The sequence below is a fragment of the Argentina silus genome (assembly GCF_951799395.1).
Source record: "Argentina silus genome assembly, chromosome: 2".
Taxonomy (NCBI): Eukaryota; Metazoa; Chordata; class Actinopteri; order Argentiniformes; family Argentinidae; genus Argentina; species Argentina silus.
The window spans coordinates 3,976,556-4,000,445 of record NC_139656.1 but is presented as its reverse complement, the minus strand read 5'-3'; the positions used below and the strand labels follow the sequence as shown (position 1 = coordinate 4,000,445).

Below are 23,890 nucleotides of genomic sequence, written 5' to 3'. Positions count from 1 at the left end.
TGTGTTTTTTTTTTATTAATGCACACGTTGCCAGATTATCTGATCATTTGTATCCAAAACATGTTTCTAATAGTATTTCTAAAATAAATCTATTCAATTCCTACTGTAAACTGTCTATAAGATGGACCACTACAATTGTATGACAACATCCAGAATGTATTCACTCGAATTGCACAGCACAATCTGTCATAAATCTCCGACATATTAGTTCCAAAAATATTTCCAAGAGTTGTTTGATATGTCGATCAAGTCATATCAAAATGATGTGGATTCATTAGTGTCCATTTAGGGTCAAGGGCAGAGCGTTGCCATTGGTTCGCTTCTACTAACGCCACACCGTTTCCGCTTCCTGTTGGCCAAGGAGGTTAATACGAGATTGATTAATGTCGGTATGAAATTTCTCTCCGTCATGCATGGATTTTTTACTTGGCTGATTATGTCTGTCGTTATTCCACCGATTCAAATTACCGCATTTGCACCTGTATTCGTCTCTGACTTCGACAAGCGTCATCGCTATGATAACTGATAGTACGGCGAAATCAGTTGTAACCGATTGATGGCTAGCAACCTCGCTCCGTTAGATGGATGTAAACAAAGCTAAATGGATAGCTAGCTTGCTAACGTTCATTTGATCTGACTGAACACATACAGGCAGCTTTCAGACCAGGCACACCTGACCTGAGCACTATCAAGCAAGCCTTCTTTAAACCCCCTACAGTCAACCGTCCTTGGCAGCGAGCGTACACAATTGGGGCTCCTTCAGGCAGGCCTCGGAGAGGTTGAGCTAACTAGCTAGTTAGCCAATCGAGCAGCTGAGATGGATAAAGAGGAATCGGACCGGTTAATAGAGAAAGCAAAGCTGTGCTTGCGATCAGGGCGGAGAGAAAAAGCACTTCAGCTGTTGTATGAAGCCCAGAAAATATTCCCCAGCACCCGGGCCAGAGGTAATTGTGCCGTCGTAAGGCCGTCTCTTTTAGCCTCGCATGTATGCCAACCTGAATGTTTAAAATAGAAAGTGCAACGTCTGTATCTTGTGTATTACGTAACTCGTACTTGTAACGGCTTCCATTTCTCATGCACCGCTATTATATTTTACATTATAGCATCGTCCTCGAAATGATATTTGTTAATGGTTGGTCTGTTTTGATATATTGCGAATCTCACAGCAACGTGTTTATTATTGTGCACTGCATACTGTGGAGGTGGCCTATATGATTGATCTACTGTTCGTATATTCATACGCTTTGCGGTTTTATCACTGATAATATCATTATGGAGTTGGTGATGCTGCTGTCAACCAGCAAAACGAATTTATTAGTCACTTAGCCTATCTGTCAAGAGACTGTGGTAAGGATACATACATATAGTCCTAAATAATTATTCCCTCCCTCAAATTACCACGTTTCAAGAATATATATTGACACCAACGAAATAGGTCTATTCTCTCTGCAATTACTGTTTATAGTCACTGTCCTCAACTGATCTCTGTCTTCCACTCTCTGCTATCAGTGCTGATTGATGCCATAGTGAGGAATGGGAGCACTGCAGCTCCGGAGGGAAACAGTGTACCCCCACCGCGTGGCTGGAGGAATGAGGACATGGGGGAGAGAGATGAAGGCAGCGGGGGCCCCAGCGAGGAGAAGACGAGCTACACAGAGGACCAGAGGCAGGGTGTTCTCAGGTACCCTAAAGATGTCACATTTAGACTGGAAACATCAGTCTAGACATTCACCAAGTGAGGGTTTAAATGACCAGACTGGATCAGCCATTATGAACACCCAGACCTCACATTGGTCTGACACGGTGGTGTAGAATCCATTGCTTCTTGCTTTCCACATGGTAAAAAAATACACTTGCATACTGTACTGTTTTTACCCTACTATTATCATGCAGTTCTTTGTTGACCCTTGTGTTTTGATCTTGCAGGATAAAGAAATGCAAGGACTTCTATGAGATCCTGGGTGTTTCTAAAGATGCCAGTGATGAAGATCTGAAGAAGGCATACAGGAAGCTGGCGCTGAAGTTCCACCCTGACAAGAACTGTGCCCCGGGAGCTACAGATGCATTTAAAGGTAAAAAAGAGGGATATATCTTACTACTGTTTCCCTGTCCTCATCTTGGGGTCACTGTGTGCATGATGCTGCCTCTAATCTGACTCACATCCTCCTCCTTCTCTTGCTCCACCTCAGTTGAGTTCTTAGAACGATTATGGAAAGGTAGCAAATGAATTTGAGTCATGTATGTGGCACACCACAAGAATATCAATCATAGGTCAGATATGAGTCTATAAATCAGACTTTGTTTATATAGCACATTTCATACACAAATACAGTTACAGAAATAAATACATAAATAAACGGAGACAAAACACAAGATAAAAACAAAGGAGGACAATAACAGTACTACCGCCATGGACGTTCAAACATTAAAAGCTGTATGTTAAAGTGAAGTATTTTCCCTCTTAGCAATAGGAACTGCGTACGCAGTGCTGAGCAACCCTGAGAAGCGTCTTCAGTATGACCAGTATGGAGAGCAGGCTCCTTCAGAGAGCACCCCCCAGGCCTCTGCCCACGCTCGCCATGGACACTACCGCAGCTTCAACAGAGACTTTGAGGCGGACATCTCTCCCGAGGAGCTCTTCAACATCTTCTTTGGGGGAAGGTTTCCAACAGGTCAGATTTTGTGTCTGTGTCTTCCTATTCATGTCTTTTTTGTCTTTCCCTCTGAATTAGTGTGTTGGCTGCATCTTAATAGATGAGAGCGTGCGTTTTGTGTCCCCCTCAGGTAACATCCACGTGTACACCAACAGAGGAGCCACTTACTCCAACTTTTACCAGCCTCGCCGGCGACGTGCTTACGAGAGGCGTGAGGAGGACGTGGAGGAAAACCGCAGTCAGGTCAGTATCAACGTGAGGGCAAGTTGCCCATAACCCCCCACAAATGTATACTATAAATGTTCTCCAGCAGGCTGCATCTTGTAGAGGTTGATGATGCGTTCATCTGTGTCTCCTGTGTGCTGTGTTTTTTATTTTTCTGTTCTGGTTTTACTTCACTATAGAGCTCCTTCACAGCCTTCCTCCAGCTTCTTCCGGTGCTGGTTCTGATCCTCATCTCTGTGGTGACCCAGCTGATGGCCACCAACCCACCCTACAGTCTGTTCTACAAACCGTGAGTCCACCACAACATCAAACAAAGAGTTTGGCACCGAAATACACCGCATATGAACGTTACACACAGAAAAGTACCATGGTAACCGTGGAATACATAGTGAAAAGGGCAAGAGCGCCCACAGGGGGAGGTGTAATAGGTACCATTGGTCAGCTTGTCTGTTCTGGAGCCTGACCAATCAATCATATGTTTGGCTTTCAGGGCCATGGGCCTAGTGGTCTCTCGGGAGACGCAGAACATGGGCGTCCCCTACTTTGTGGACAAAGGCTTTACAAAGGAGTACCGAGGGGCCTCATTGGAGGAACTGGAGAAGACCATAGAAACCGAATACATAGACCACCTGCAGAGCAGCTGCTGGAAGGAGAAACAGCAGAGTAAGTCCAGCCGCAGCCCCCGGCAGCTTACACTCTTGCTCCATAGCTATATTAGAGGCATGCTGAGTCGTAATATTACTAAACATGTTTTATTCATGCGGTAGGGTATGAATGTGTCCATTTAGAAGCTCATGCTGTGTGTGTTTCTCTCTCCTCCATCCTCGCTCACAGAGTCGGACCTGGCCCATCTTGGCCAACTGTACCGCGACGACAGGATGAAGCAGAAGGCAGAGTCTATGAAGCTGGACAACTGTGACAAGCTCTATCGTTTTGTGGGGCGACAGAGAGGAGAATGAGGGGCTCAGGCTGGAGGAGAGGGAGGAGTCTTTTTCCAGCTGTATCTTCTACACTTTATTAGTATTACTTACTTATTTATTTAATTTATTCAATCGGGTCACTTTTGAAAGAAATGTCTCTTTGGATCGAGCACAGTGGCAGCCACAGCCGTTTTGAAATTGTAACATTGTGCCTTCTCTTCTCTTGGAAGGAAGAAAGCGGAGGTGCATGTAAACTGCCAACTCTGGCTCTGTGTAGATAAACAGCCTAAAGCCCAGCTTTGCAGTGGGATTGTTGTATTATAGTGCTAGACAGAGCCACGTTTATACTTCCTTACATTAAGGAACATGGGCTTGCTTACAGGGTTGAAGACTGTGGATGAATGTTCACATGTACACTTTCAGTTAGTCACCTGTTAAAACATGTTTAGGATTCGTGGGTTACTCATTTATTTTGTTTTGTTTTTGTGCTGTGAGTGAAATTGAGGTATATTTAATAGGTCTTAGAAAGGAACATGGCTAGAGAATTGTTACCTTTTTAATTGGGAGTAAAGAAAGATCTTCAAACGTTTGAATGCAAGGACCTCAAAACCACTGTAACCATTCTAAAAAATTGTTTTCAGATATTTCAGCTCAAGCGAGAGCTTCTCTATCAATGTGAAAAGATGGATCTATACGGTCTTAAACTACAGAAAAGTAATTGATTTTGGTATGCCTGCTGGCCATTACTATTATATAGATCTCTAATGTATTAGATACATTTTATTCTAACTGCAGATCTCGGTGTTATGCAATGTCAGAAACACAAGGATCTTCTTCTTTTTTTGTTGCTGTGCACTAAGACTTTGCCAAAAGGCGTTTCTGTAATTGTACGTAGGCTATTGTCCATTTGGTTAGATTCATTTTAACCACTTTTTCGATGCTGTTTTATTTAGAACCTTCTGCTCCATGTCCCAACTCCCTGTTGCATGCAGCCCTATAAGAGCCCTCAGTGTCGTCCAGCCTCCTATTCATCTGAGTTTTCGTGCTCAGTGTCAATAGCTGCAGCACCATTTCTGTACACATCCTGCCCATTCATGTTATCGACTGTTACTAAGAGCTTTTAAACATTTTGGACTTGTTTTTCCAGATGAATGAATTTGTTCAGTAGTAGTTTCGATCTTCTAATGCTAGATCTTCCTTTTAGCCAGATCATAAAACCCAGCACATGAAGGATGGGGGGTTAAACAGCCACCTGACAGTGGTAACTGTTACTGGTCTACAGGATGCGGTCTGGTTAGTGATGGATTACAGAAAGTAACCTGATGTAAACTCTGGGTCCTTTCCAGCCAGGCACCTCTTGACTTAACTGTGGTGTCCAGTCGATTTGTGCCGAGCTGGTTTAATAAAAAGTTACACAATTCCTTGGTGTTTCTGGGAGGGGCGTTTGTTTGTTCCAAAGGTTCACTGGTGATGTAATGAAGACTGTGTTACACTTGTGCACAGTTACTAGAACACAAAGTCACACAATATCCGTCCGGAATAGTGCAATCTTGCCAGTTGTCACTAACATTTATTGTTTTTGAAACATTCATGATTGCCTTTAAAAAGGCATCATATCATATGTACAGGATCGGACTTGCCTGTACAGTACTATATAGAGTACTTAAAAACACATGACAGACACATTCACAATGCAGGGTTATCAATAGTGTTTTTTGTTGTAAGACGTGGACAGTACAGCCCCGGTCTTCACGTCTCCTCCGGTCAAAGGCTCCTCACTCATCAGTCAGTTCACGTGGATCATGAGGCTTGTTCATATTACGAGAGGGAACTCTGTTCAAGACCTCGGTGGTCTTAGGATAAGTGCTTCCCAGTGATGCGGTCTATCTCGTCTAAATTGCAGGTCAGGGATTACATTGCACTCCTAGCAAGATGTCCATGTCCAATTGAACTGACAGGAAATTAAATAGATTTGACCCCAACTTTGTTGTCCTCCATTATGTTAATCAATTGGGGTATGACCATGGAGAGTATCAATCAGACGTTCCAGCATCATCGGGTACTCCAGTCCCTGCTCATTTCTTCATCTTGAGGTCAGCTTCTATGGCACAACGGCGCCCTCTGGTGCCCCCATCCTGTAGAGGCGCAGAGGGGGGGGGGAACAAGACACATCACAAGCTGACAGCTTTTATGGCCTGGAATTGAGTGTCTCAATGTGCCTAGAGCAATCTCTTAGATCTGGGAGTGGCAAGCATGAACAACTATGCATGAACCCTCATCCTGGACAACACTTTCTCACACCTCGACCCTGGACAACTAACCATCATACTTGGTGTTTGAAAATGATAAGATAAACATTTCAAAAACGATTTCCACTGACAAGTTGTGGTGAAAGGTGTAGAAAAATCAGAATGCGCAATTGTATGTGTGTCAATTTGTGTTTTTGTCTTAGATAATGCCTGCGTGTGCATAGGAGTGAGATTTTCATGTGAGTGTGAGAGAGAGAGATAGAGAAAGAAAGTGGAAAAAAAGAGAAAGTCCTGCAGATCTGTAGATTGAGTACTTACAAAGAGAGAGAGAAGGAAGGCTGGAGAGGCCATGGGAACACTGTCCTGTGAGAGGACAAAGGAGACAGTCAGGAGAGAGGGAAACAGAACAAGGACAGAAGAGCAGAAAGGGATTTCACACGCACGGACACACACTCACAACACACTCAGGGAGAAGAAGACAGCTACATACTCACAGAGCAAGCACACAAATCACAAACAAGGGGGTACAAAGAAAATTTCACATGGATACTTAATATATCACTACACAATACAATTGTGTTGAAGCAAATATCTGTCTCAGAGCATCAGGTATAGATCCATATGTTCACAGGTCAAAGAACAGACCCAGCTCCTTCACATAACGACAGCAGTGTTTCAATTTGAATGTTTGCTGGACCAAGGGTAACGGACCAATTCCTCACTTATGCAAGTTGATTATGCAAAAACAGAAGTCTTATAATATTGTATATCAAATAATGACCAATGTTATTGGTAAATCAGTCCTCCCTACACCATAAGACTTAATATCCCAAACCCTCTCCCACCTACAGGAGGTGATTGACCAGAGCTGCAGAAACTGAAAGGAACACAAGTTTGGAGTGCTGCCATGACTATAACTCTCAGATGTATGGTAAAACACATACACACACACACACACACACACACACACACACACACACACACACACACACACAAAAACACACACACATGAGAGGATGAAAGAAGCAGAATGAATAAGGAAGGAAGAGAAGGGCATGAGATGAGAAAAGAAGAAAATTACAACAATCAGTGTGTGTGTGTGTGTGTGTGTGTGTGTGTGTGTGTATGTGTGTGTGTGTGTGTGTGTGTGTGTGTGTGTGTATGTGTGTACAATCACTCAGAGAGCGATGAAATGTGTGGACCACTGAATTTCTCACTTTAAGGGCTCTATTTCCAGCCAGCACCAAACAAATACAAGTCCAAATGCAGTTGTATTGGCAATTTGTGTCGGCGGTAACAGGTGAAGTGACCACAGCGCCGGAGCCCTGCCTCACCCGCTCAGGTCGGTGGCGTAGCGGTTAGAGAGGCGTATTCATGACAACGAGCAGGTCAAATACCATTAGGTACGTTGAAAAATTCTGGTCTTGAAAATAGCACTAATATTTCTGACAGACCTCCTAGTGCCACCGCCAGCGTTTGTGCCAAGACTGTTTTTTACACCGTTAAAATAGAGCCCTTAGAGTCACTTTATTGTCAAGTAAGAGTGTCGTTCGATGTGTCTGATCATTTGGTTCCTTGTTTGCAGTGTCAGAAACCATAGGTCTGAGGGAGTCTGTTTCTTTTGTCCGTTGGCTTGTTGGTTTGGCTCTTTGACGGACCACTGTCTCAAGCCTGTGAAGCTTACCAAGACTATGGTCTCTATCAACGACAACAAGTCAGAATGGAGAATTGTGACGGACACAAAATGTCAGTGGAGAGATGAATGAACAAAAATGAACACCACATGATCGTCATGCATCAGGAGAACACGGTGACTGACATGCATGTGCCCTCACACAACGTAATGTAGTAGGGGAGCGTGTTGTTGCTGCAGCTCTGGAGCGTTGCGGCCTTTCTTTCCTCAGCATGTCTTACTGCAGTATTACGCTATGAAAGTCGGTAGGTCACAAACTGCACAACGTAAACAAGACTGGAGACACTCCTGTTATGATTGCTAGCAAATGTCAATCTGAGCAGTAGTTAACAAACAGTAAATATGTTATGATTTGGTTCAAGGTTTACTAAGCTTGAAGGTAAGGTAAATTGAGTCATTACTGGAATTGGCGGTTTAATGAGCTGAAAGAATCTCTTTTGCTAGCAATCATAACAGTGAATCATAACTACCTCCAAAAATAATTTGTTTACATTCTGCAATTTGTTGTGACCGAATTTCATAGCATCATCTCCCACAGCATACAGTATCTTCTATCCTCTACTACGCTCAGAATTGACTCTTTTCATGGCCACTATTTACCCTGACATGCTTTTCTAACCCCAAATCACCCTCTCCTTTCCCAATCCTGTCCTCTCAGTGAACCACATTTATTTGTATAGCGCTTTTTACAAAGACAATTGTCTCAAAGTGCTTTACAACAAGAAGGATATAAACAATAGAAACAATAAATACAATACAAACAATATAAACACCCAACCTGTAGACCCCCAAAAAGCAAGCCAAGGAAAACTCCCCAGTAGAGAGAAAACAGTAGGGTACAGTGGCAAGGAAGGAAGAAACCTTGAGAGGAACCCAGCTCCACGGTGGACCCATCCTCCTCTAGCTGATCAGGCGTCCACTGAACAGTAAATTCCTCTCAATTATTTTTTTCCTCACTTCCCTTTCCTCTCTCCCCCTCCCCCCCTGAGCCCTCCATGTTTCTCTCCTCTGTCTTCCCTGGCCTTAGCCCCATGGTACTCTGTCCCCCCATGGTACCCTGTCCCCCCCATTGTCCCCTGTCCCCCCCATGGTACCCTGCCCCCCTATGGTACCCTGTCCCCCCCATGGTACCCTCTCCCCCCCCCATGGTACCCTGTCCCCCCCATGGTACCCTGTCCCCCCATGGTACCCTGTCCCCCCCATGGTCCCCTGCCCCCCCCCCCCCATGGTACCCTGTCCCCCCCATTGTCCCCTGTCGCCTTAGTGTCCCCTGTCCCTGTTAAGGCACCTTGTCGGAGGAGTCCTGTTTGCGGGTGCTCTCCCTGCCCCTCAGGCTCTTGGCGCTGATGCCAGACTCGGAGGTCTGCATGATGAGCTGCGTGGCCAGGAACTGCTGGATCTGTTCCAGGACGTCACGCTGCATCTCCAGGGCCATGTGGAACACGTCGTGGTCCGAGCTGTTGTACATGACGGCGTTCTGGAACATCAGCATGATGTCCCTCTGGAACTCGGCGGTGGTACGGATTAGGCCCGTCTCAATGTTCTTCTTAATGGTGGACAGGTCCATGGGCCTGGAGGGGCAGGGAGAGGAGAGAGACATGGGGGACAGACAGATAAAGAACATGACATTGTTTGAAAGAGAGAGGTTTGAGCTAATAGCTAATGAATATGAGCACAGGCTGTATGAAAGAGACATAATCTGGACAGATCGATCAAATGACCACACCAACCCAGAGGTAATGGCACCCTGTTGTCCCCCAATGCTCACCTGTGCACTATACTGTGGTACCCTGGGGCAATGTCATCTGTCACAGGCTGCAAGAACACATTGGCATACCTGCAGCAGGTCAACCATAAACACACCAATTTCAATAGCTGGAACACAGAATTACAAAGGTGTTCAATTGGTTAGATTACAAGAGAGGGGGGGGGGGGATCATGGTGCAGACCAATCATTTATCAGACCAAGGGCTGTGAGAGTGAAGTTCTGACCTATGATTGGCTGCTGCACGCCACACCAGCATGATAGCTTTCTTCCAGATCTTCTGAGCCTGTATGGCCTCTTGGTCCTCGCTGCACATGGAACTGAGCACGAATGTCCCAGACAGACAGAGAGAGAGAAGAAAGGGGGGGGGGGGGGGGGGAGAGAGAGAGAAATGTTTACTGTGGTGTGTGTGCGTGTGTGTGTACGTGTATGTACGTGTGTGTGTCTACTCACAACTGCGAGGAGGCGGGGCTGCTGGGGATGGAGTCCGCCGTGGTGTGGAGTTGCAGCGAGGAGGAGGCCGTGTGCAGACTGTAGCCGTCCTCACTCTCGCTGGCCGGGGGCTCCAGCTCCGCCTCCCCCTCCGCCTCCGACAGGTAGGCCTCCACCCCGTCCCCCTCTTCGTCCCCCCCCCCCTCCTCCGTCCCATCCCCCTCCAGGCCCTCTTTCGTCTCAGAGGCGCTCCCCTCTTCCCCTTCGCTCGCCCCCTCCTCCTCCTTCACCTCCTCCTGTAAAGTCGGGAAAAAAAAGGCGGGAATGAGACGGGACGGTACGGTGCGGGAAAACTGTGGCTCTGCAGGGCATTTCCGGGATAGAACACAACAATTACAGGCATCATGTTTGTTCTCTCCTCGCTGAGTGGTGAGGTGTACCTTGGAGTGCCTTCCTGTCATGGGGCCATCGTCTGACACTGAGTCTGAGAGAGAAAGTGAGAGAGACACATCGTCATGCAGAAAGAGACGCAGAAAAAGCTGGGTGTACTGTGTGTGTGTGTGTGTGTGTGCGTGTGTGTGTGCGTGTGTGTGTGTGTGTGTGCGTGCGTGCGTGCCTGTATGTGTGTGTGTGCACATGCGCATACTTGTGCGGGGTGTGTCAGCTCCTTCCTGCGTCCAATCTTCACTCTCACACTTAACGATGGCGGGGGGAGAGGCAGGGTTTCCCTCCTGGGCCACAGTCCTGCCCATGGCTTCAGGCTGTAGACGGGCCCCCGCAGCCTGGCTGTGCTCCAGCAGTACAGAGGAGCAGCAGGAGGAGGAGGAGAAGGAGGGAGGAAGGCTGCTGATGCCCAGGGGATATGTAGAGGGACAGCTGTCCTGGGTGTCGCATGCAGACGCAAGGGGACCCGAGTTCCCAGCCCGTAACTCCAACTCATCCCTCTTCCCCTCCTGGCTGCCGTGGAGGGAGGAGGAGTGCGGGGCTGTAGGGGTGGCAGTGTCCGACTCTGGGGGCTTGAAAGGTCCTGCCTCCCAGGGGCCAGCCAGGGCGTGGCCCGTCTCCTCACACAAGGACAGAGCAGCCTCCACAGCAGCTGCGTCTAGAGCCTCCACATTCTCATCTCCCTGTAGGGGGACAAGTCACAACATGTCACCTTCAGCCTCACCTCATTTGATACCAGACCTTCCTAGTTCCGGAAAGCCCGGTGAAATCCTTTGCAGAAAGTAGCTACAAAGGGGCGGACACCTATTTGGAATGAGTGACGCCTCGCCACACGTCAAACCAATCGAATATCGAATGGCTTCATCGACTACATTTTGTGTATAGAGCACAATTCTGGCAAACCAGAATTCAGTTTTTCCTTAAGGTTTTCTTCCGTTTTCTTCAATGTCGCAAACTAGCATAGGCAGCAACTCTCTGCGAAATACCCGATCAGAAAAGAGTCAAGACGACGCACATAGCAACAAGCAATCTACGGGCATGTGGGGGAGGGGTGGAGGAAATATCCGCTGCATTATATGAATAATGTATTGTTTACATACATATCAGACTACCAAGGTGGGATGCACTACGCAGTAGGTTAAAAATTCAGTGAATATGTGTCGAGTATCGCAATGTGGAATGGAAAGGAAAGCGTTAAGTTTGGGGGTGTGAGGAGCACCTTGTCCTCTATGATGGCGATGATGTCCCCCACTGTCTCCAGGTCCAATTCATCACCCATGTAGGATACTGTCACTAGGTCCTCTTCCCCAAGCTCTGACACCTTCCCCTCCCCTGGGACAGGGTGACACCCTGGGTGCACGGAGGGCGCCATCTCATTCCCTCCTGCAACGGAAACACATCGTCACCTCAAGGTGTTTCAAGTATTTTTCTACTATTTTTCCGTGTGTGGATTTTGGAGGAGATGAGATGGGATGGCGGTCTGGAGTCTGGAGATGGGTTGCCAGATTGGGCACGTGGAGCTATGACCACAACATGGTGCTAAACAACGCAAACTAGATGCCGGCGAGAGGGTGACAGGGCTGGAATGAGGACGACAGATGGGCGATACAGTATGAAAGCAGAGACAGAGAGGGAGGGGTGGGAGAGACCTGTATGTAGCAAGGCGGGGGGGTCCATAGTGGGGTGTACAGCAGCAGTGTGGTGTACGGTGGAGGAGGCGGAGTCTGCACTCGCCAAGGAGCCCAGCTGGGCCGAAAACTGGGCGGGGCCAGCCTCCAGGAGACGAGACAGCGTGGGGGCACCTGACGCACACGCACGCGCGAGCGCACACACACACACACACACACACACACACACAGACACACAGACACACACACACACACACACACACACACACACACACACACACACACACACACACACACAGCATACAGAGAGGGTAGGCGAGGCATTGAGGTGGCCAGGAGATACAAACTAACACTACAATACTACCTTACCTACAGGGGCATGCATGTAAACCTCTCACTAATACAGCTACGCTAACAATACTAATATGTCAGCAATAGTCTGTCTACCAAACACTTGTAAACACACACAGACGTCACATACATTTGCAAGCAAACATTCTACAAGCAAGCTTTCTGACTACCTGGACAGTGTGTTGATCCCAAAGAGGGTGTGAGAGTGTACATTTGGTTTTGTGTGTATGTATACCTGTTGCTTGGGAGGCAGGCAGAGAGGAAGCTGTGAGCTGCAGGTCATGTGCTCCAGTCATATGACTAGTGAGCAGGTCACCCTCTCCAACCTGAGAGACAAGCACAGAACAGTGTAAGCAAGAGTATTCATCTGAGTGGTCATCTGTCTGTCTGCGTTCTCACCTTTCTACATGCAAGGGGTAAAGGCGGCAAAGTGGCTTTCAGACTTACCAGTCTGGGGCTGGTGGGCAGAAGACTGCCTTTCTTCAGTAGCTCAGAGAGGAGGGGGGATGGTGGCGGCGTGGCTTTCTGGCCCAAGAGCTTCTTTTGTGGGGAGTCTTCCAGAAGAGTCCCCAGGCCCACCTCACCAGCACCTGACCCAGAGGCTTCAGTCAGGGGCATGAACCCTGCTGCTCCTTGGGCCTGATGAGAGGAGAGGAGAGGAGAGGAGAGCAGAGCAGAGCAGAGGAGAGGAGAGGAGAGGAGAGGAGAGGAGAGGAGAGGAGAGGAGTGCAGAGCAGAGCAGAGGAGAGGAGAGGAGAGGAGAGGAGAGGAGTGCAGAGCAGAGCAGAGGAGAGGAGAGGAGAGGAGAGGAGAGGAGAGGAGAGGAGAGGAGAGGAGAGCAAAGGAGAGGAGAGGAGAGGAGAGGAGAGCAGAGCAGAGCAGAGCAGAGCAGAGCAGAGCAGAGGAGAGGAAAGGAGAGGAGAGAAGAGAAGAGAGCCATTGTGTTGGGGGTGGTAGCACCGACACTTCGCATCAAATCGAGAATGTTTTCACTGAACTCTAATCAACTCTCTAAGGTGCCCCTACCCCTGCCCCATTCCCCCCTTGAGGTGACAGGGACTCACAGTCACTGAGGTGCTGGGGTCCTCAGGCGTGCTCTGGAGTGTGTCCCCCTGGGAGAACTCGAGGCTTGGCGAGCCGCACCCCGAGGGAGAGCGCACGGTCACACTGGGTACTCGTTTAGGGGCGTTCTTCACTGCCTGTCTGGCTGGAAGGGGGGTGGGGCGGCGGGGTGAGACTGTTCTAAGTTTACCAATCACACTACAATTGATCCCTTACTTTAACCTCCTCAGTCTAAATCATGGCACAGCATGTTGCTTTTTTTTTTTTTTCAATTCAAAATACCCTATTGGCTCATTGAATCATTAGTAGAAACAGAATACAAGACCGGTGAATGAGGTGTGTGTACCCTGATAGGCTGCATCTGTGGCCTTTCTTTTCACTTCTGCCTCCTCCTCGTCCTGTTTCTTCTCCCTGACAGGCAGAAAATAGAACACTCATTCTGCCCCCAGAGAGAAGAGGCCATATAGGGCGACAGAAGAGACGTATACATACCAGTCTCTCATGCCAGACTTTACATGCAATATTCAGAGTGTACGTGTGTGACTCTGCAGGATTATGTCCATCCAAACAGACTAACTTTGGAACTGAAAGGCAGACAGACTGGTGTCTCTTACAGTACGATCTCTCCCCATAGCTCCTCTAGTTTAGGGTCCAGGTGTCCTGCCTGGATCAACTCCGCCTCTCTCTTCAGCTTCCTGTGAACGCAACAGATCACAACTGACATGAGAGTGTGGTCAATCAAGTGGCAGTCAACAAAAATAGCTATGGTATGAAATAATGACATTGTTTTTATCGTACCTTGCTATTACCCTACTATTACCCTACTATTACCCTACTATTACCCTGCTATTACCTTGCTATTACCCTACTATTACCCTACTATTACCCTACTATTACCCTGCTATTACCTTGCTATTACCCTACTATTACCCTGCTATTACCCTACTATTCAGGTCTCTATGGCTGTTTAAGTTCAAAGTTTGTCATGTCGTGGGAAACGGGAGTGAATTACTGTGTAATAGTCTCTGTACCTGTGCTTCTCCTGTGTGTCTTTGATCAGCCTCTTCAGCTCGTCAATCCTCTCTGCCGTAAGCCTGCGCACTATCACATCCTCCACCGTCTCCACCACTTCACCTTTCTCACCACGCTTCCGTCTGAGGACGACAAGGACAGACTCCATCACTTATCAACTACCTTTACCCATAATCCAGGCATGATCCTGGGGCATCCATGTCATCCGCAAACACCCCATGCCAGCTATAATATTCAGTGAACTGGACAAAGATACAATCAAATCCAGGCACACAGAGAAAAGATGTGATGTCTGCTGTGCTCACTTTGGGGTCTCTGTCGTCTCCAAGAGCTCTGAGTACTGGGATGCACAGTGCTAGGTAAGATGGAGATACAGAGAGAGAAATAGTGTCATACATTTGTCTTCATACGCCCCATCATGGGCCACAAATACAAATCACTTTCAGCTTGTGTAACCAATTGTATTGAACGGTTCTATTGCAGCCTGTCCTACCTTTTGTGAAAACCAGTCTGGGGGTCGTCCTGGCTCTGCAAATGGCTTGATGGCTCTACTGACAGAAACCCTGTGGGGTTGATATACAGTATTCAAATTCATATTCCATTCTAAGTGGAATGTTCTTCGTGATCCCACTCCATTACAGTAGGCTGCAGAGAGAACTGAGAGCAATGGTATGGTAAGCATGTATTACCAGTTCTGGTCGCCGCTCTTCATGACAGAAGTGGCCAAACACAGCTTCTCCCTCACCGACCACGGCTCCGTTGGTCCAATGGAGAGCATCTTGTGTTCTGCAGATGTGTGGAGTTGGGGGGAGGGGAAGGGAGGGTACATGTGGAAACGCCCACTTATGATGTTTTTCAAATACCTATACATGACTAATCATAAATCAAATCATTTCTGCTACAGTTGATTTTCATGGTCCAATAAATCAAAGCCCACACATTCAACAACTTTGTCACGTAAGAAGCTCTCTATAAATTGTAATAACTGGCCTACAGAGGTTAAGCTACTAACATTTATGACTTGCAAATTTCAGCATGGAGGGCGTGTATTTGCCTCGTCTTGAGAGCAAATAATAGTGTATCTACGAAGCTTCACAAGTCACGAGAAACATTTGAATAGCTCGTAGCAGCTTTTTATCACTGTTTTGCAAGCTGGCTAGCTAGCTGCCAACTGGTTGTCAGCTGCTAAGGAACGTAGGTAGCTAGCCAGCTAGCTCGCTATCACATGAGCCATTCATTCATAGCAGAGCTATCGTGCATGCGTTGATACTACAGTCCTGATTCAATGCAATAATGCGTGCTAAAGCAATCAAACTTGACATAGCGTGCAACTTGTTAATGAACTCCCCGGATGTCACGCATAGCATCAAATAATGTGACAACTGGCTAATTTACTCACTTCCAACCCCGCTCGCCATCTTCTTGTCATAATCATACTCCACCCTCCGCTGACTTCAAGCCACACAGAGACCACACACGGGAAATGTGTGTATAGCCATGTAACACATGTGTTCAACCAATTGATATTGGTTTAAAAAAAGTGTGCATTGTAAATTAGATTTTAACCATGATAAGTATTGACATAATACAATAATGTTTTTATACATGTAATGAAGTACTCTCCATGTTATCTCATGAAATGCTGTAACATGGAAGCACCGGGGGATTAGCTCAAATGGTAGAGCGCTCGCTTAGCATGCGAGAGGTAGCGGGATCGATGCCCGCATCCTCCAGACTACATTTTGTAATTTTAGTGATATAGGTCAATGCCTAACCAACCAGCAGAATATTACAGAATACACGGTAGCCCTTTACAAAGCTCTACACATAGATAGTCTTAGATCATGATAGGCACTGTAAGTCATTTCTGCCTGCACGTCAACAACAATATGTAATCAATGGAGCAAATGCGTTGTGGTGCTCAATGACTGCGTTGCTTCTCGGCAAATTATGTATATAATATTATATACAAAGTTGAATAAACAATGGAGTTATGCAATACAATTTGGGTTATGCAATACAATTGTTTCACTCATAACATAATACAGTATGATTACAGTCAAGCCACAGCCTACATCAATATATAAAACAAATACAAAATAAATACAGTCAAAAAAAATTTAGCCAATAAGAGAGCCGAAAGCCTAATGTCTGTAGCCAGGAGCTTCGTATTGGCTGCTCCCTGCAGGCGTTATCCCGGTGATTGGTTCTGCGAGTGAAGCGCGATGTTTGAATAGGTTGAAAACAGTGGACGCCTTTTGCGGTACAACAAGTGCAGAAAATTGTAGAGCAGATCTAGGCAGGTAGTTGCTAATTTAGCTAGCTAGTAAGCTGGATTCTTTTAATGGCGAATCAATAGATCGGGTCATATTGTACAAAAAAAAAAGTAAGACTTGATATTGAGCAGAAGATCCCATTAACTCGGATAAGTGAGAGGTACCGCTCACACACTTACTTCCCCTTTCACCATTCGAGCGAGGTAAGTTGAAGGACACTTCAGCAATCTAGTTTGTTTTCTTGGTCTGCAGAGTGCAAGCTGTAGCAGGCTAGTGGATGTGGGCAATTTAGCAACGTTCAAGCAGTTTTAGTTAAATCTGTTGATTTACTTCATAAATAAACAGATTTAGCTACGCGCAAACTTAATCAACAATCATTTGATTTGGTGACGTTGAGTTTGCTATCTTGCTAGCTAGCCATGCAGCCATCTGCTAGCGAAATAAACCAGTTATTCTGCTCGACTGTAATCTCTGTCAATCAATCTCTGCCAAAGGCCAGGCAATGCAGTGTCAATGGCTTGTTGTGTTACATGTATGGTCAAACTCAATGCAAAACCTACTTGACAATACCGAAGATCTAATGGTTGGAACCAACAGCTACAGTCTGAACAGAACTGTATCTCAATTCAGTCTCCAAACAGGCCGGTGTTATCATGGCGTTGTCTCTGGCGTCTCCATGTGGACCCCTATCAGACGAGGAGGAGGGCATGGCTGTGTTTGAGTCCACAGCAGCAGACATCGGGGGCCTGGCAGGCCTACGACGTAATGGAGTCACCTTGCCGGAGATCTCAATCATCTCCCCCGGGTTGGAACCTCGGGTATCCGTGATGGAGGTAAGGGATATGTGCATAGATATGATAACAAAAGAGATTTGAGGTTTATGTAGTATAACTTAGTTTTCTTTGAGAGATAAAAGGCCACAACACACACACAGCACATGTCATACACAAATACAATACAATGGGCTTTACAGGAAAAATAAATACACATGCTGAAACTGAGTGGGAGGATTGTGTTGAACCAGCCTTTTATTATTCTTGTGAATGTTCTGCTACTGTCATTTATGATGCATCACTGATTTGTCACAGAATGATGCAGGCCATCTTTCACAATAAACCCTTTCATTAAACTCAGTGTCAGATTGATTATTTTTCCCTTAGGTCGTCATGTCAGCCATTTCACAGTTGTTTGCTTTGTGACAACTCCCAAACACAGATACATTTGTACTCTGCGTACAGCTAATTTCTACCAATACATTAGAGATGCATTGTTATATACATGTTGTGTCATGTCATATTCACGTTGATCCCATTGTCACAACAGATGTGCAGTACTATCACTGTTTTTCTTCCAATTTTCAGAAAGCTGTCGTGAAGACTGGAGTGCTTAGACAAGGGAGCGGTGATGAGGGGAGCACTGACAAAGTGAAGGTGTATCTGCGCATCCGTCCACTGACTGAGGGAGAGAAGGACAGAGGAGAAGAACAGGTAAGACCTGCACAATGGTTAGGCCTGCCTCTGGTTCTCACTGTCAACTGTACAAGGACTTGTAAAGCTGGTGTCTTCTTCCCTCTGCTCATCTAGGGTTGTGTGTGTATCCAAAATGAAGAGACCCTGATGCTTAAAGCCCCCAAAGATTCCCAGACCATGAAGAGTGCAGAGAGGGGAATTTCCCAAAGCATGCACAAGTTCAGCTTCTCACAGGTAACACACACACATAGCATCACCCATCTTGAGAGGTGAAAGACACTGACACAGGTACAAATGCATACAGGCATGGTTCAACCTCTGTGTCTACCTCTGTAGATCTTTGGGGCGGAGACCACCCAGCAGGACTTTTTTGAGAGCACCATGAAGGAGATGGTACGAGACGTGCTTCGTGGAGAGAGCCGACTCCTCTACACGTACGGGGTCACAAACTCTGGGAAGACCTACACTATTCAGGGTGAGATTGGCTCCTGTCAACACTTATCCAGTATACTTTGTATTGATCTGAGTTTAGCAAGCGTTACCTTGTGGTAAATCAATGTATTAATGATTCCTGATTCACTTGACTCTTCCCCTGCAGGAGTGGGCCGTGACGCGGGTCTCTTGCCCCGGGCGCTGGCATCCGTGTTCAGGAAGCTGCAGGGCCGGCTCTATGGGGCCATGGACCTGAAGCCCGTCCTCTACCAGGACGTCAGACAGCTGAGCGTCGGCGAGGTCAGGATCGAGGAGCTCCGCAGAGACTCTCTGCTGAAAGAGGTGAGGAAGGCATGGAGGATGAATCACTGACTAGAAGCAAATGTGTTTTACAATTGAGTTTTTTTTAACGAAGATGATGGCGATGTCATGATGCACCTCTCCCCGTGTTTCAAATCCAGGAGGAGTGCCAGAGCTCTCGTATGCGAGGCGGCACCAGTTCGACCTGGGATAGCGGTATCGGTGGGCTCTCCATAACCAGCCCCATCTCCACCCAGCTGGAGGGTGAGGATATTCCAACAATAACACCTCAGAACTCTGTTTCAGAGATACTTTTTGGGCTGTCTGAGGATAAGTCTTGAGTTGTACAATGTCAACACAGCTCAACAAAGCTTGATATTGTATTGACGTTGTCAGTGCGAAGCCTCTTTGGATGAGAAGCCTGGGGGGGGGGTTGCTGAAGTGCTGTTCAGACTGTCCTCTCCATGACCCGTGTCACGTGTGTGTCTCCCAGCAGACTCTGACAGTGTGTGCCTGGAGCCAGACAGCCTGTCCCACAGTGGAGGGGAGGATCTAGAGGAGGGGGTGCAGTTCTCTCTGTGGGTGTCCTTCTACGAGATCTACAACGAGTTCCTGTACGACCTGTTGGAGGCCCCTCCCTCCATGCAGCCCAAGAAGAGAGCCACCCTGCGACTGAGTGATGACAAGCAGGGGAACCCTTACGTGAAGGGTAACACTCTCATTCATGCATTCATTAACACTGTAAACATGTTTCTGATAATATTACTCTTTCTAGTAAATAGTATTTTATTTTTTTATATATATATATATATATATATATATATATATATATATATATATATATATATATATATATATATATATATATATATATATATATATATATATATATGATATTGTAATAACAGTATGTAGGTCATTTAATGATTCTGTATTGCTTTATATTGTCTGAGTAAAGCAGAATTCATTCACATTACTGAAGCTTCTGCTTGTGTGTCTGTGTAACTGTTTCTCCCATCTGTTACAGACCTCACCTGGGTCCAGGTTCGCAGTGCGGAAGAGGCTTGGCGTGTACTGAGGGCTGGCAGACGCAACCAGAGCTTCGCCAGCACTCATCTCAACCACAACTCCAGCCGCAGGTACAAACCAAATACAAAAGGACCTCAGTTCTAAAAAAAAACAGATTTGTTTCATTCATGTGAAACGTAAATAATAATGATAAATAATGTGAACGGTAATTTTTTAATGAGTAACATTAATTCGTCTTCCTCTCTCCCCCTGTACAGCCACAGCATCTTCTCCCTGCGTGTTCTGCACGTCCACCCGGACGGCCATGTGGGCCAGGCCACGCGCATCAGCGAGTACGTCTCCTCCAGGGCTCTGGCTTTCTCTCTCTCGGTCAGGGCTTTATCCTTACTGGTGTAATTGTGTGTGTGTTTGTAATCCGGTGTCATTCTCTCTCTGTCCGAGCAGGCTGGCTGTGTGTGATCTGGCCGGCTCGGAGCGCTGTAAAGACCAACGCAGCGGGGAGAGGATGAAGGAGGCCAGCAATATCAACACCTCCCTCCACACCCTTGGCCGCTGTATTGCTGCTCTGAGGCACAACCAAAACAACAGGTACACACACACACACACATTATGACAAACAACAAGAATTGGATTATTCGAAAACCATATACAAGAAAAAAATATCATGCCTGTCAGTGTTGTGCTGTCAGTTGGGATCACGAGCTCCCTCTCCTCTCCTGCAGGTCACGGCCGCCCCAGGTGGTGCCTTTCAGGGACAGTAAACTGACGCGCGTCCTCCAAGGCTACTTCTGCGGCCGGGGGCGCTCCAGCATGGTGGTCAACATCAACCCGTGCGCCTCCACCTACGACGAGACCCTGCAAGCCCTCAAGTTCTCGGCCATAGCCACTCAGGTAAATAAACCACCTCGCCCACGGCCTGTCAGGCAGACCGCGTCTCAGATGGAGTTGTCGGTCTGTGTGGAAACTGTGTGTCATTGCGACTCGTGTTTTTGGTCTCTCTCAGCTGGTCCACGGCCCGTCCACGAAGACCCGGGTGGCTTATATCCTGTCCTTGCTGCGTGAGCCGGCCCCGGCCTCCAACGACAGCACTCTGCTGGAGGAAGAGGGAGAAAGTGACGAAGAGGGGGACATCACCATGTTTGATTCAGAGGTCCGTTCTCTCTCTCCCCTGTTTGGCATGGCTTGTGAGGAAGTGTGTGTGTGTGTGTGGTTGGGTCGGGTCGAAGTGACTGACTCCTGCTCTCCACTGTGTTCAGGCGCTGCTGCGGGCCATTGACGTGCTGAAGGGAGAGGTGCAGCGTCAGCGGGAGGAGAAGGAGGCCCTGGAGGCCAATGTCAGGGAGCAGGTGTGCTCTGAGATGATGGAAGTCATCTCCCGCATGGAGAATGATTTCAGGTACAGACATGTTTTTTTTAGGGTTTTTTTTATAAATAGGGTGTGGTACTCATTTAATATCGCTGTTGGCGGTGGTTGATTTGTAATATCTCTCATTCCCTACAACAGTGAGACCCTGGATACAGAGAGAGCTCTGATGGAAAAGAGAGTAGAAGGCAAGATCAGCAACCTGCAGAAAAGCCTAAAGAGATACTACAACCAAGAGATCGAGGCAAGTGTGCTATGGCTGTCTTGAAATGCAGAGGGAGAGTTCTACGGGGGGGGGGGGGGGAGGCAGTCAGTCAGTCAGATGATCAGATCGGTCTTTTAGATGGCGTGACTACCAGTGCTACAGATGGAGCATATTTAGTTAATTTCTCTTCTTCCTTCCCTTCCCTCCTCTCCTCCTAGGAGCGGGATGAGCAGATTGAGGCTCTAACTGCCGCCCTGGAGATAAAGAACAATGCAGACCCAGCTTCAGCCCCCGTCCCCGCCCCCATATTCCCACCCCTGGAGGACAACGAGGGGAGGGTCCGTCGCTCCCAGCGCCTGGCCTCGTCCTCCGCCGCGCACACGGGAGAGCTGAGCAGGCTGCGTGCTGAGCTGGACCAGTGTCGCGCTGAGCTGCTGGAGAAAACAAAAGGTAAAACTACGTTTAGGAGTCATGAGTCATATTACACCCTGCTTTACACCTGGGTAGAAAAAAAACGTTTCTGACCGAAAAAGAATGGTCAGTGTGTTTTTGGTGACATGATGACATGATTTTTTTCTTTCTTTTTTTAATCTTTTGTTCTCCTCTTCCAGAGTTGAGGAGCTTCCAGGGTCTTCTGGCACCGCCAGGTCCCACAGGCACCCTCACCACTGCTGCTGACCGCAAGCTGGAGGAGACCCAAAGGGTCTGTACCTGTACACCAGGGACCACGTCTCCCCTCACACGTCACCCAGACATGCTACTGTACCGCAGATGAAACGGGCGTGGCTATAAGCTCTGTCTTTGTATCCGTCTCCCGCAGAACCTGCGTCAGCTGCGTCAGGACCTGCAGAGGCTGGGTCTGGACCTGCAGTCTGGCGAGAGAGCATGCTGTCGTAACACGGACGGGGAGAGGCTGCGTCACGCCTTAACGGCTGCAGATGTAACACTTGCCAAACAGGTATGCCTCGACGACTGGGTGGGGACTGTGCTCCTAGATACCGCATGGGGTAGGAATGTAAGGATCTGTTGTCATTGGGTATTTGTATGCTTATATTGTAACTGAAGTAGTTTCGCACAGTAGTGGACGTAGTAGTCCCCCATGTCTATGGTTTACCCCCCCCCCCCCCCCCCCCCCCCCCCAACCTAAAGCGTCAAGAAGTGTTCTTCATTGGACCATTATCTGTTCATTATTTCTCTCCCTCCCCTCTTCTCTCCTCTCACTACCTGTTACTCAACCCACTGTCAGGTGTATGGTGCTAAATAAAGGGGTTTAATAAGCTGCACTTTCCCTCCTCCTCCTCCTCCTTCCACTCCCTTTCCTCTTTCACCCACTCCCGTCCTCTCTAACCCTGTCCGCTCCCCCTGTCCTCCTGTCCTGTCCTGCCCTCCCCTCAGGACCAGACCCTGGTGGAGCTCCAGAACGGCCTGTTGCTGGTGAAGGCTGAGCTGAGGAGGAAGGCTGAGAGCCTGGCCCAGATCCAGGCTTGCCCCCCCCAGGTGCCCTCCTCAGGGCCCTCTGTGTCCGACACCCCCGGCTCCTGCAATAAGAGGGGGTGTGCAGCGGCGGCGGCGGCAGCAGCAGGCAGCTTTGAGAACCACCCCCCGGAGAAACGGCCCTTCTATCGTGCCCTTTTCCCCAAACGCACCCCGTCAAGAAACGTCCCGCGCGCCCACGAAGGTGTCATGACACCTTACTCACGGATCCTGCGCTCCCGGCAACAGTCTCCGCCCCCCAGCCCACGTCTCTACAGGGTCAAGTTCTGAGTTTGACGGCAACGTCAGGCAGCATATTTATCTTCCCTACCATTATGCAAATCTAACCAAATCACAATTGTATACCATGTTGGCTTAAAATAGCGTGTATTTCACATTTTTTCCACATACTTTTTTAATTGTTTTCTTTTTTTAAAAGGTTACACAAAGATACACTGCTGTGCTGTCTTCACTACAGAATGCAAAAAACAAAATGTTCAAATGTTGCTGGTTTTTTATTGTCGGTCAACTTCAGTATTAAACACATGTAAATACTAAACCATGTGGTGCAGTTGAAGTTCCTGACTGGAGGAATGATGGTAATCATAATGTACAATAAAATCTGAGATTTCAGTGTTGTGTCTTGATGGTGTGACTGTAGAGAGGGGTGCATCTTGGGCCACTGCTTTATTAGAGATTGTGGTGGTGCTCGGTGAGGAATGGATGGATGAACTGACGCACACGACTAGACTTGTTCTTTTGCACGTTACCTCCTGCTAAAGTGTTGAAGAGTTCATGTTCTCAATTTCTGTTGTAAATGTTCGAGGTCTAAATGACTCGTTGTTTGTCAACCTATTAAGTGTCTATGCTTTTTTTTTATTATTACTC

At 47.4% G+C, this 23,890-nt stretch overlaps 3 protein-coding genes across 7 annotated transcripts; 2 read left to right on the top strand and 1 right to left on the bottom strand.

The window, feature by feature from the left end:
• The first annotated feature begins 371 nt into the window (after nt 1–371).
• dnajc18 (DnaJ (Hsp40) homolog, subfamily C, member 18) lies at nt 372–5,219 on the top strand. Its single transcript, XM_083697231.1, has 8 exons — nt 372–944; nt 1,510–1,681; nt 1,927–2,072; nt 2,466–2,672; nt 2,785–2,897; nt 3,059–3,168; nt 3,370–3,542; nt 3,714–5,219. Exons 1-8 carry the CDS (start codon nt 818–820, stop codon nt 3,836–3,838), a joined length of 1,173 nt encoding a protein of 390 aa, XP_083553357.1. The 5' UTR covers nt 372–817; the 3' UTR covers nt 3,839–5,219.
• On the bottom strand, nt 5,211–15,901 carry brd8a (bromodomain containing 8a). Of its 4 annotated transcripts, XM_083697228.1 has the most exons (20): nt 15,855–15,901; nt 15,145–15,241; nt 14,949–15,018; nt 14,761–14,810; nt 14,455–14,577; nt 14,038–14,118; nt 13,770–13,834; nt 13,426–13,568; nt 12,809–13,000; nt 12,597–12,687; nt 12,032–12,184; nt 11,602–11,765; nt 10,585–11,065; nt 10,379–10,422; nt 9,960–10,234; nt 9,734–9,826; nt 9,510–9,578; nt 9,030–9,312; nt 6,367–6,411; nt 5,211–5,934 (listed from the first exon to the last, which is right to left on the bottom strand). In XM_083697228.1, the coding sequence occupies exons 1-20, from the start codon at nt 15,871–15,873 to the stop codon at nt 5,875–5,877; spliced, it is 2,598 nt and encodes an 865-aa protein (XP_083553354.1). In that variant the 5' UTR covers nt 15,874–15,901; the 3' UTR covers nt 5,211–5,874. The 4 variants fall into 4 exon arrangements, 3 of the variants coding, with proteins under 3 accessions (XP_083553354.1, XP_083553355.1, XP_083553356.1); XM_083697229.1 differs by lacking the exon at nt 6,367–6,411; XM_083697230.1 differs by lacking the exon at nt 12,032–12,184.
• An 894-nt stretch (nt 15,902–16,795) lies between these two features.
• On the top strand, nt 16,796–23,293 carry kif20a (kinesin family member 20A; the record flags this gene model as incomplete). Of its 2 annotated transcripts, none has more annotated exons than XM_083685298.1 (19): nt 16,796–16,934; nt 17,362–17,564; nt 18,093–18,218; nt 18,315–18,434; nt 18,537–18,675; nt 18,799–18,974; nt 19,094–19,196; nt 19,429–19,641; nt 19,960–20,071; nt 20,219–20,293; nt 20,406–20,549; nt 20,684–20,852; nt 20,965–21,111; nt 21,218–21,357; nt 21,466–21,568; nt 21,748–21,979; nt 22,141–22,232; nt 22,350–22,487; nt 22,925–23,293. In XM_083685298.1, the coding sequence occupies exons 2-19, from the start codon at nt 17,385–17,387 to the stop codon at nt 23,291–23,293; spliced, it is 2,778 nt and encodes a 925-aa protein (XP_083541424.1). In that variant the 5' UTR covers nt 16,796–16,934; nt 17,362–17,384. The 2 variants fall into 2 exon arrangements, with proteins under 2 accessions (XP_083541424.1, XP_083541425.1); XM_083685299.1 differs by lacking the exon at nt 22,925–23,293 and adding an exon at nt 22,776–22,914.
• Between the last annotated feature and the right edge of the window lie 597 nt (nt 23,294–23,890).

Coding starts and splice junctions, on each gene's coding strand:
- dnajc18 (XM_083697231.1), top strand. CDS start 818: ATGGATAAAGAGGAATCGGACCGGTTAATAGAGAAAGCAAAGCTGTGC. Junction 945..1,509: donor CCCCAGCACCCGGGCCAGAG/GTAATTGTGCCG, acceptor CTCTGCTATCAG/TGCTGATTGATGCCATAGTG. Junction 2,898..3,058: donor TGGAGGAAAACCGCAGTCAG/GTCAGTATCAAC, acceptor ACTTCACTATAG/AGCTCCTTCACAGCCTTCCT.
- brd8a (XM_083697228.1), bottom strand. Junction 11,066..11,601: donor TCGCCATCATAGAGGACAAG/GTGCTCCTCACA, acceptor GTCCCCCTACAG/GGAGATGAGAATGTGGAGGC. Junction 9,579..9,733: donor CGTGCAGCAGCCAATCATAG/GTCAGAACTTCA, acceptor GACCTGCTGCAG/GTATGCCAATGTGTTCTTGC.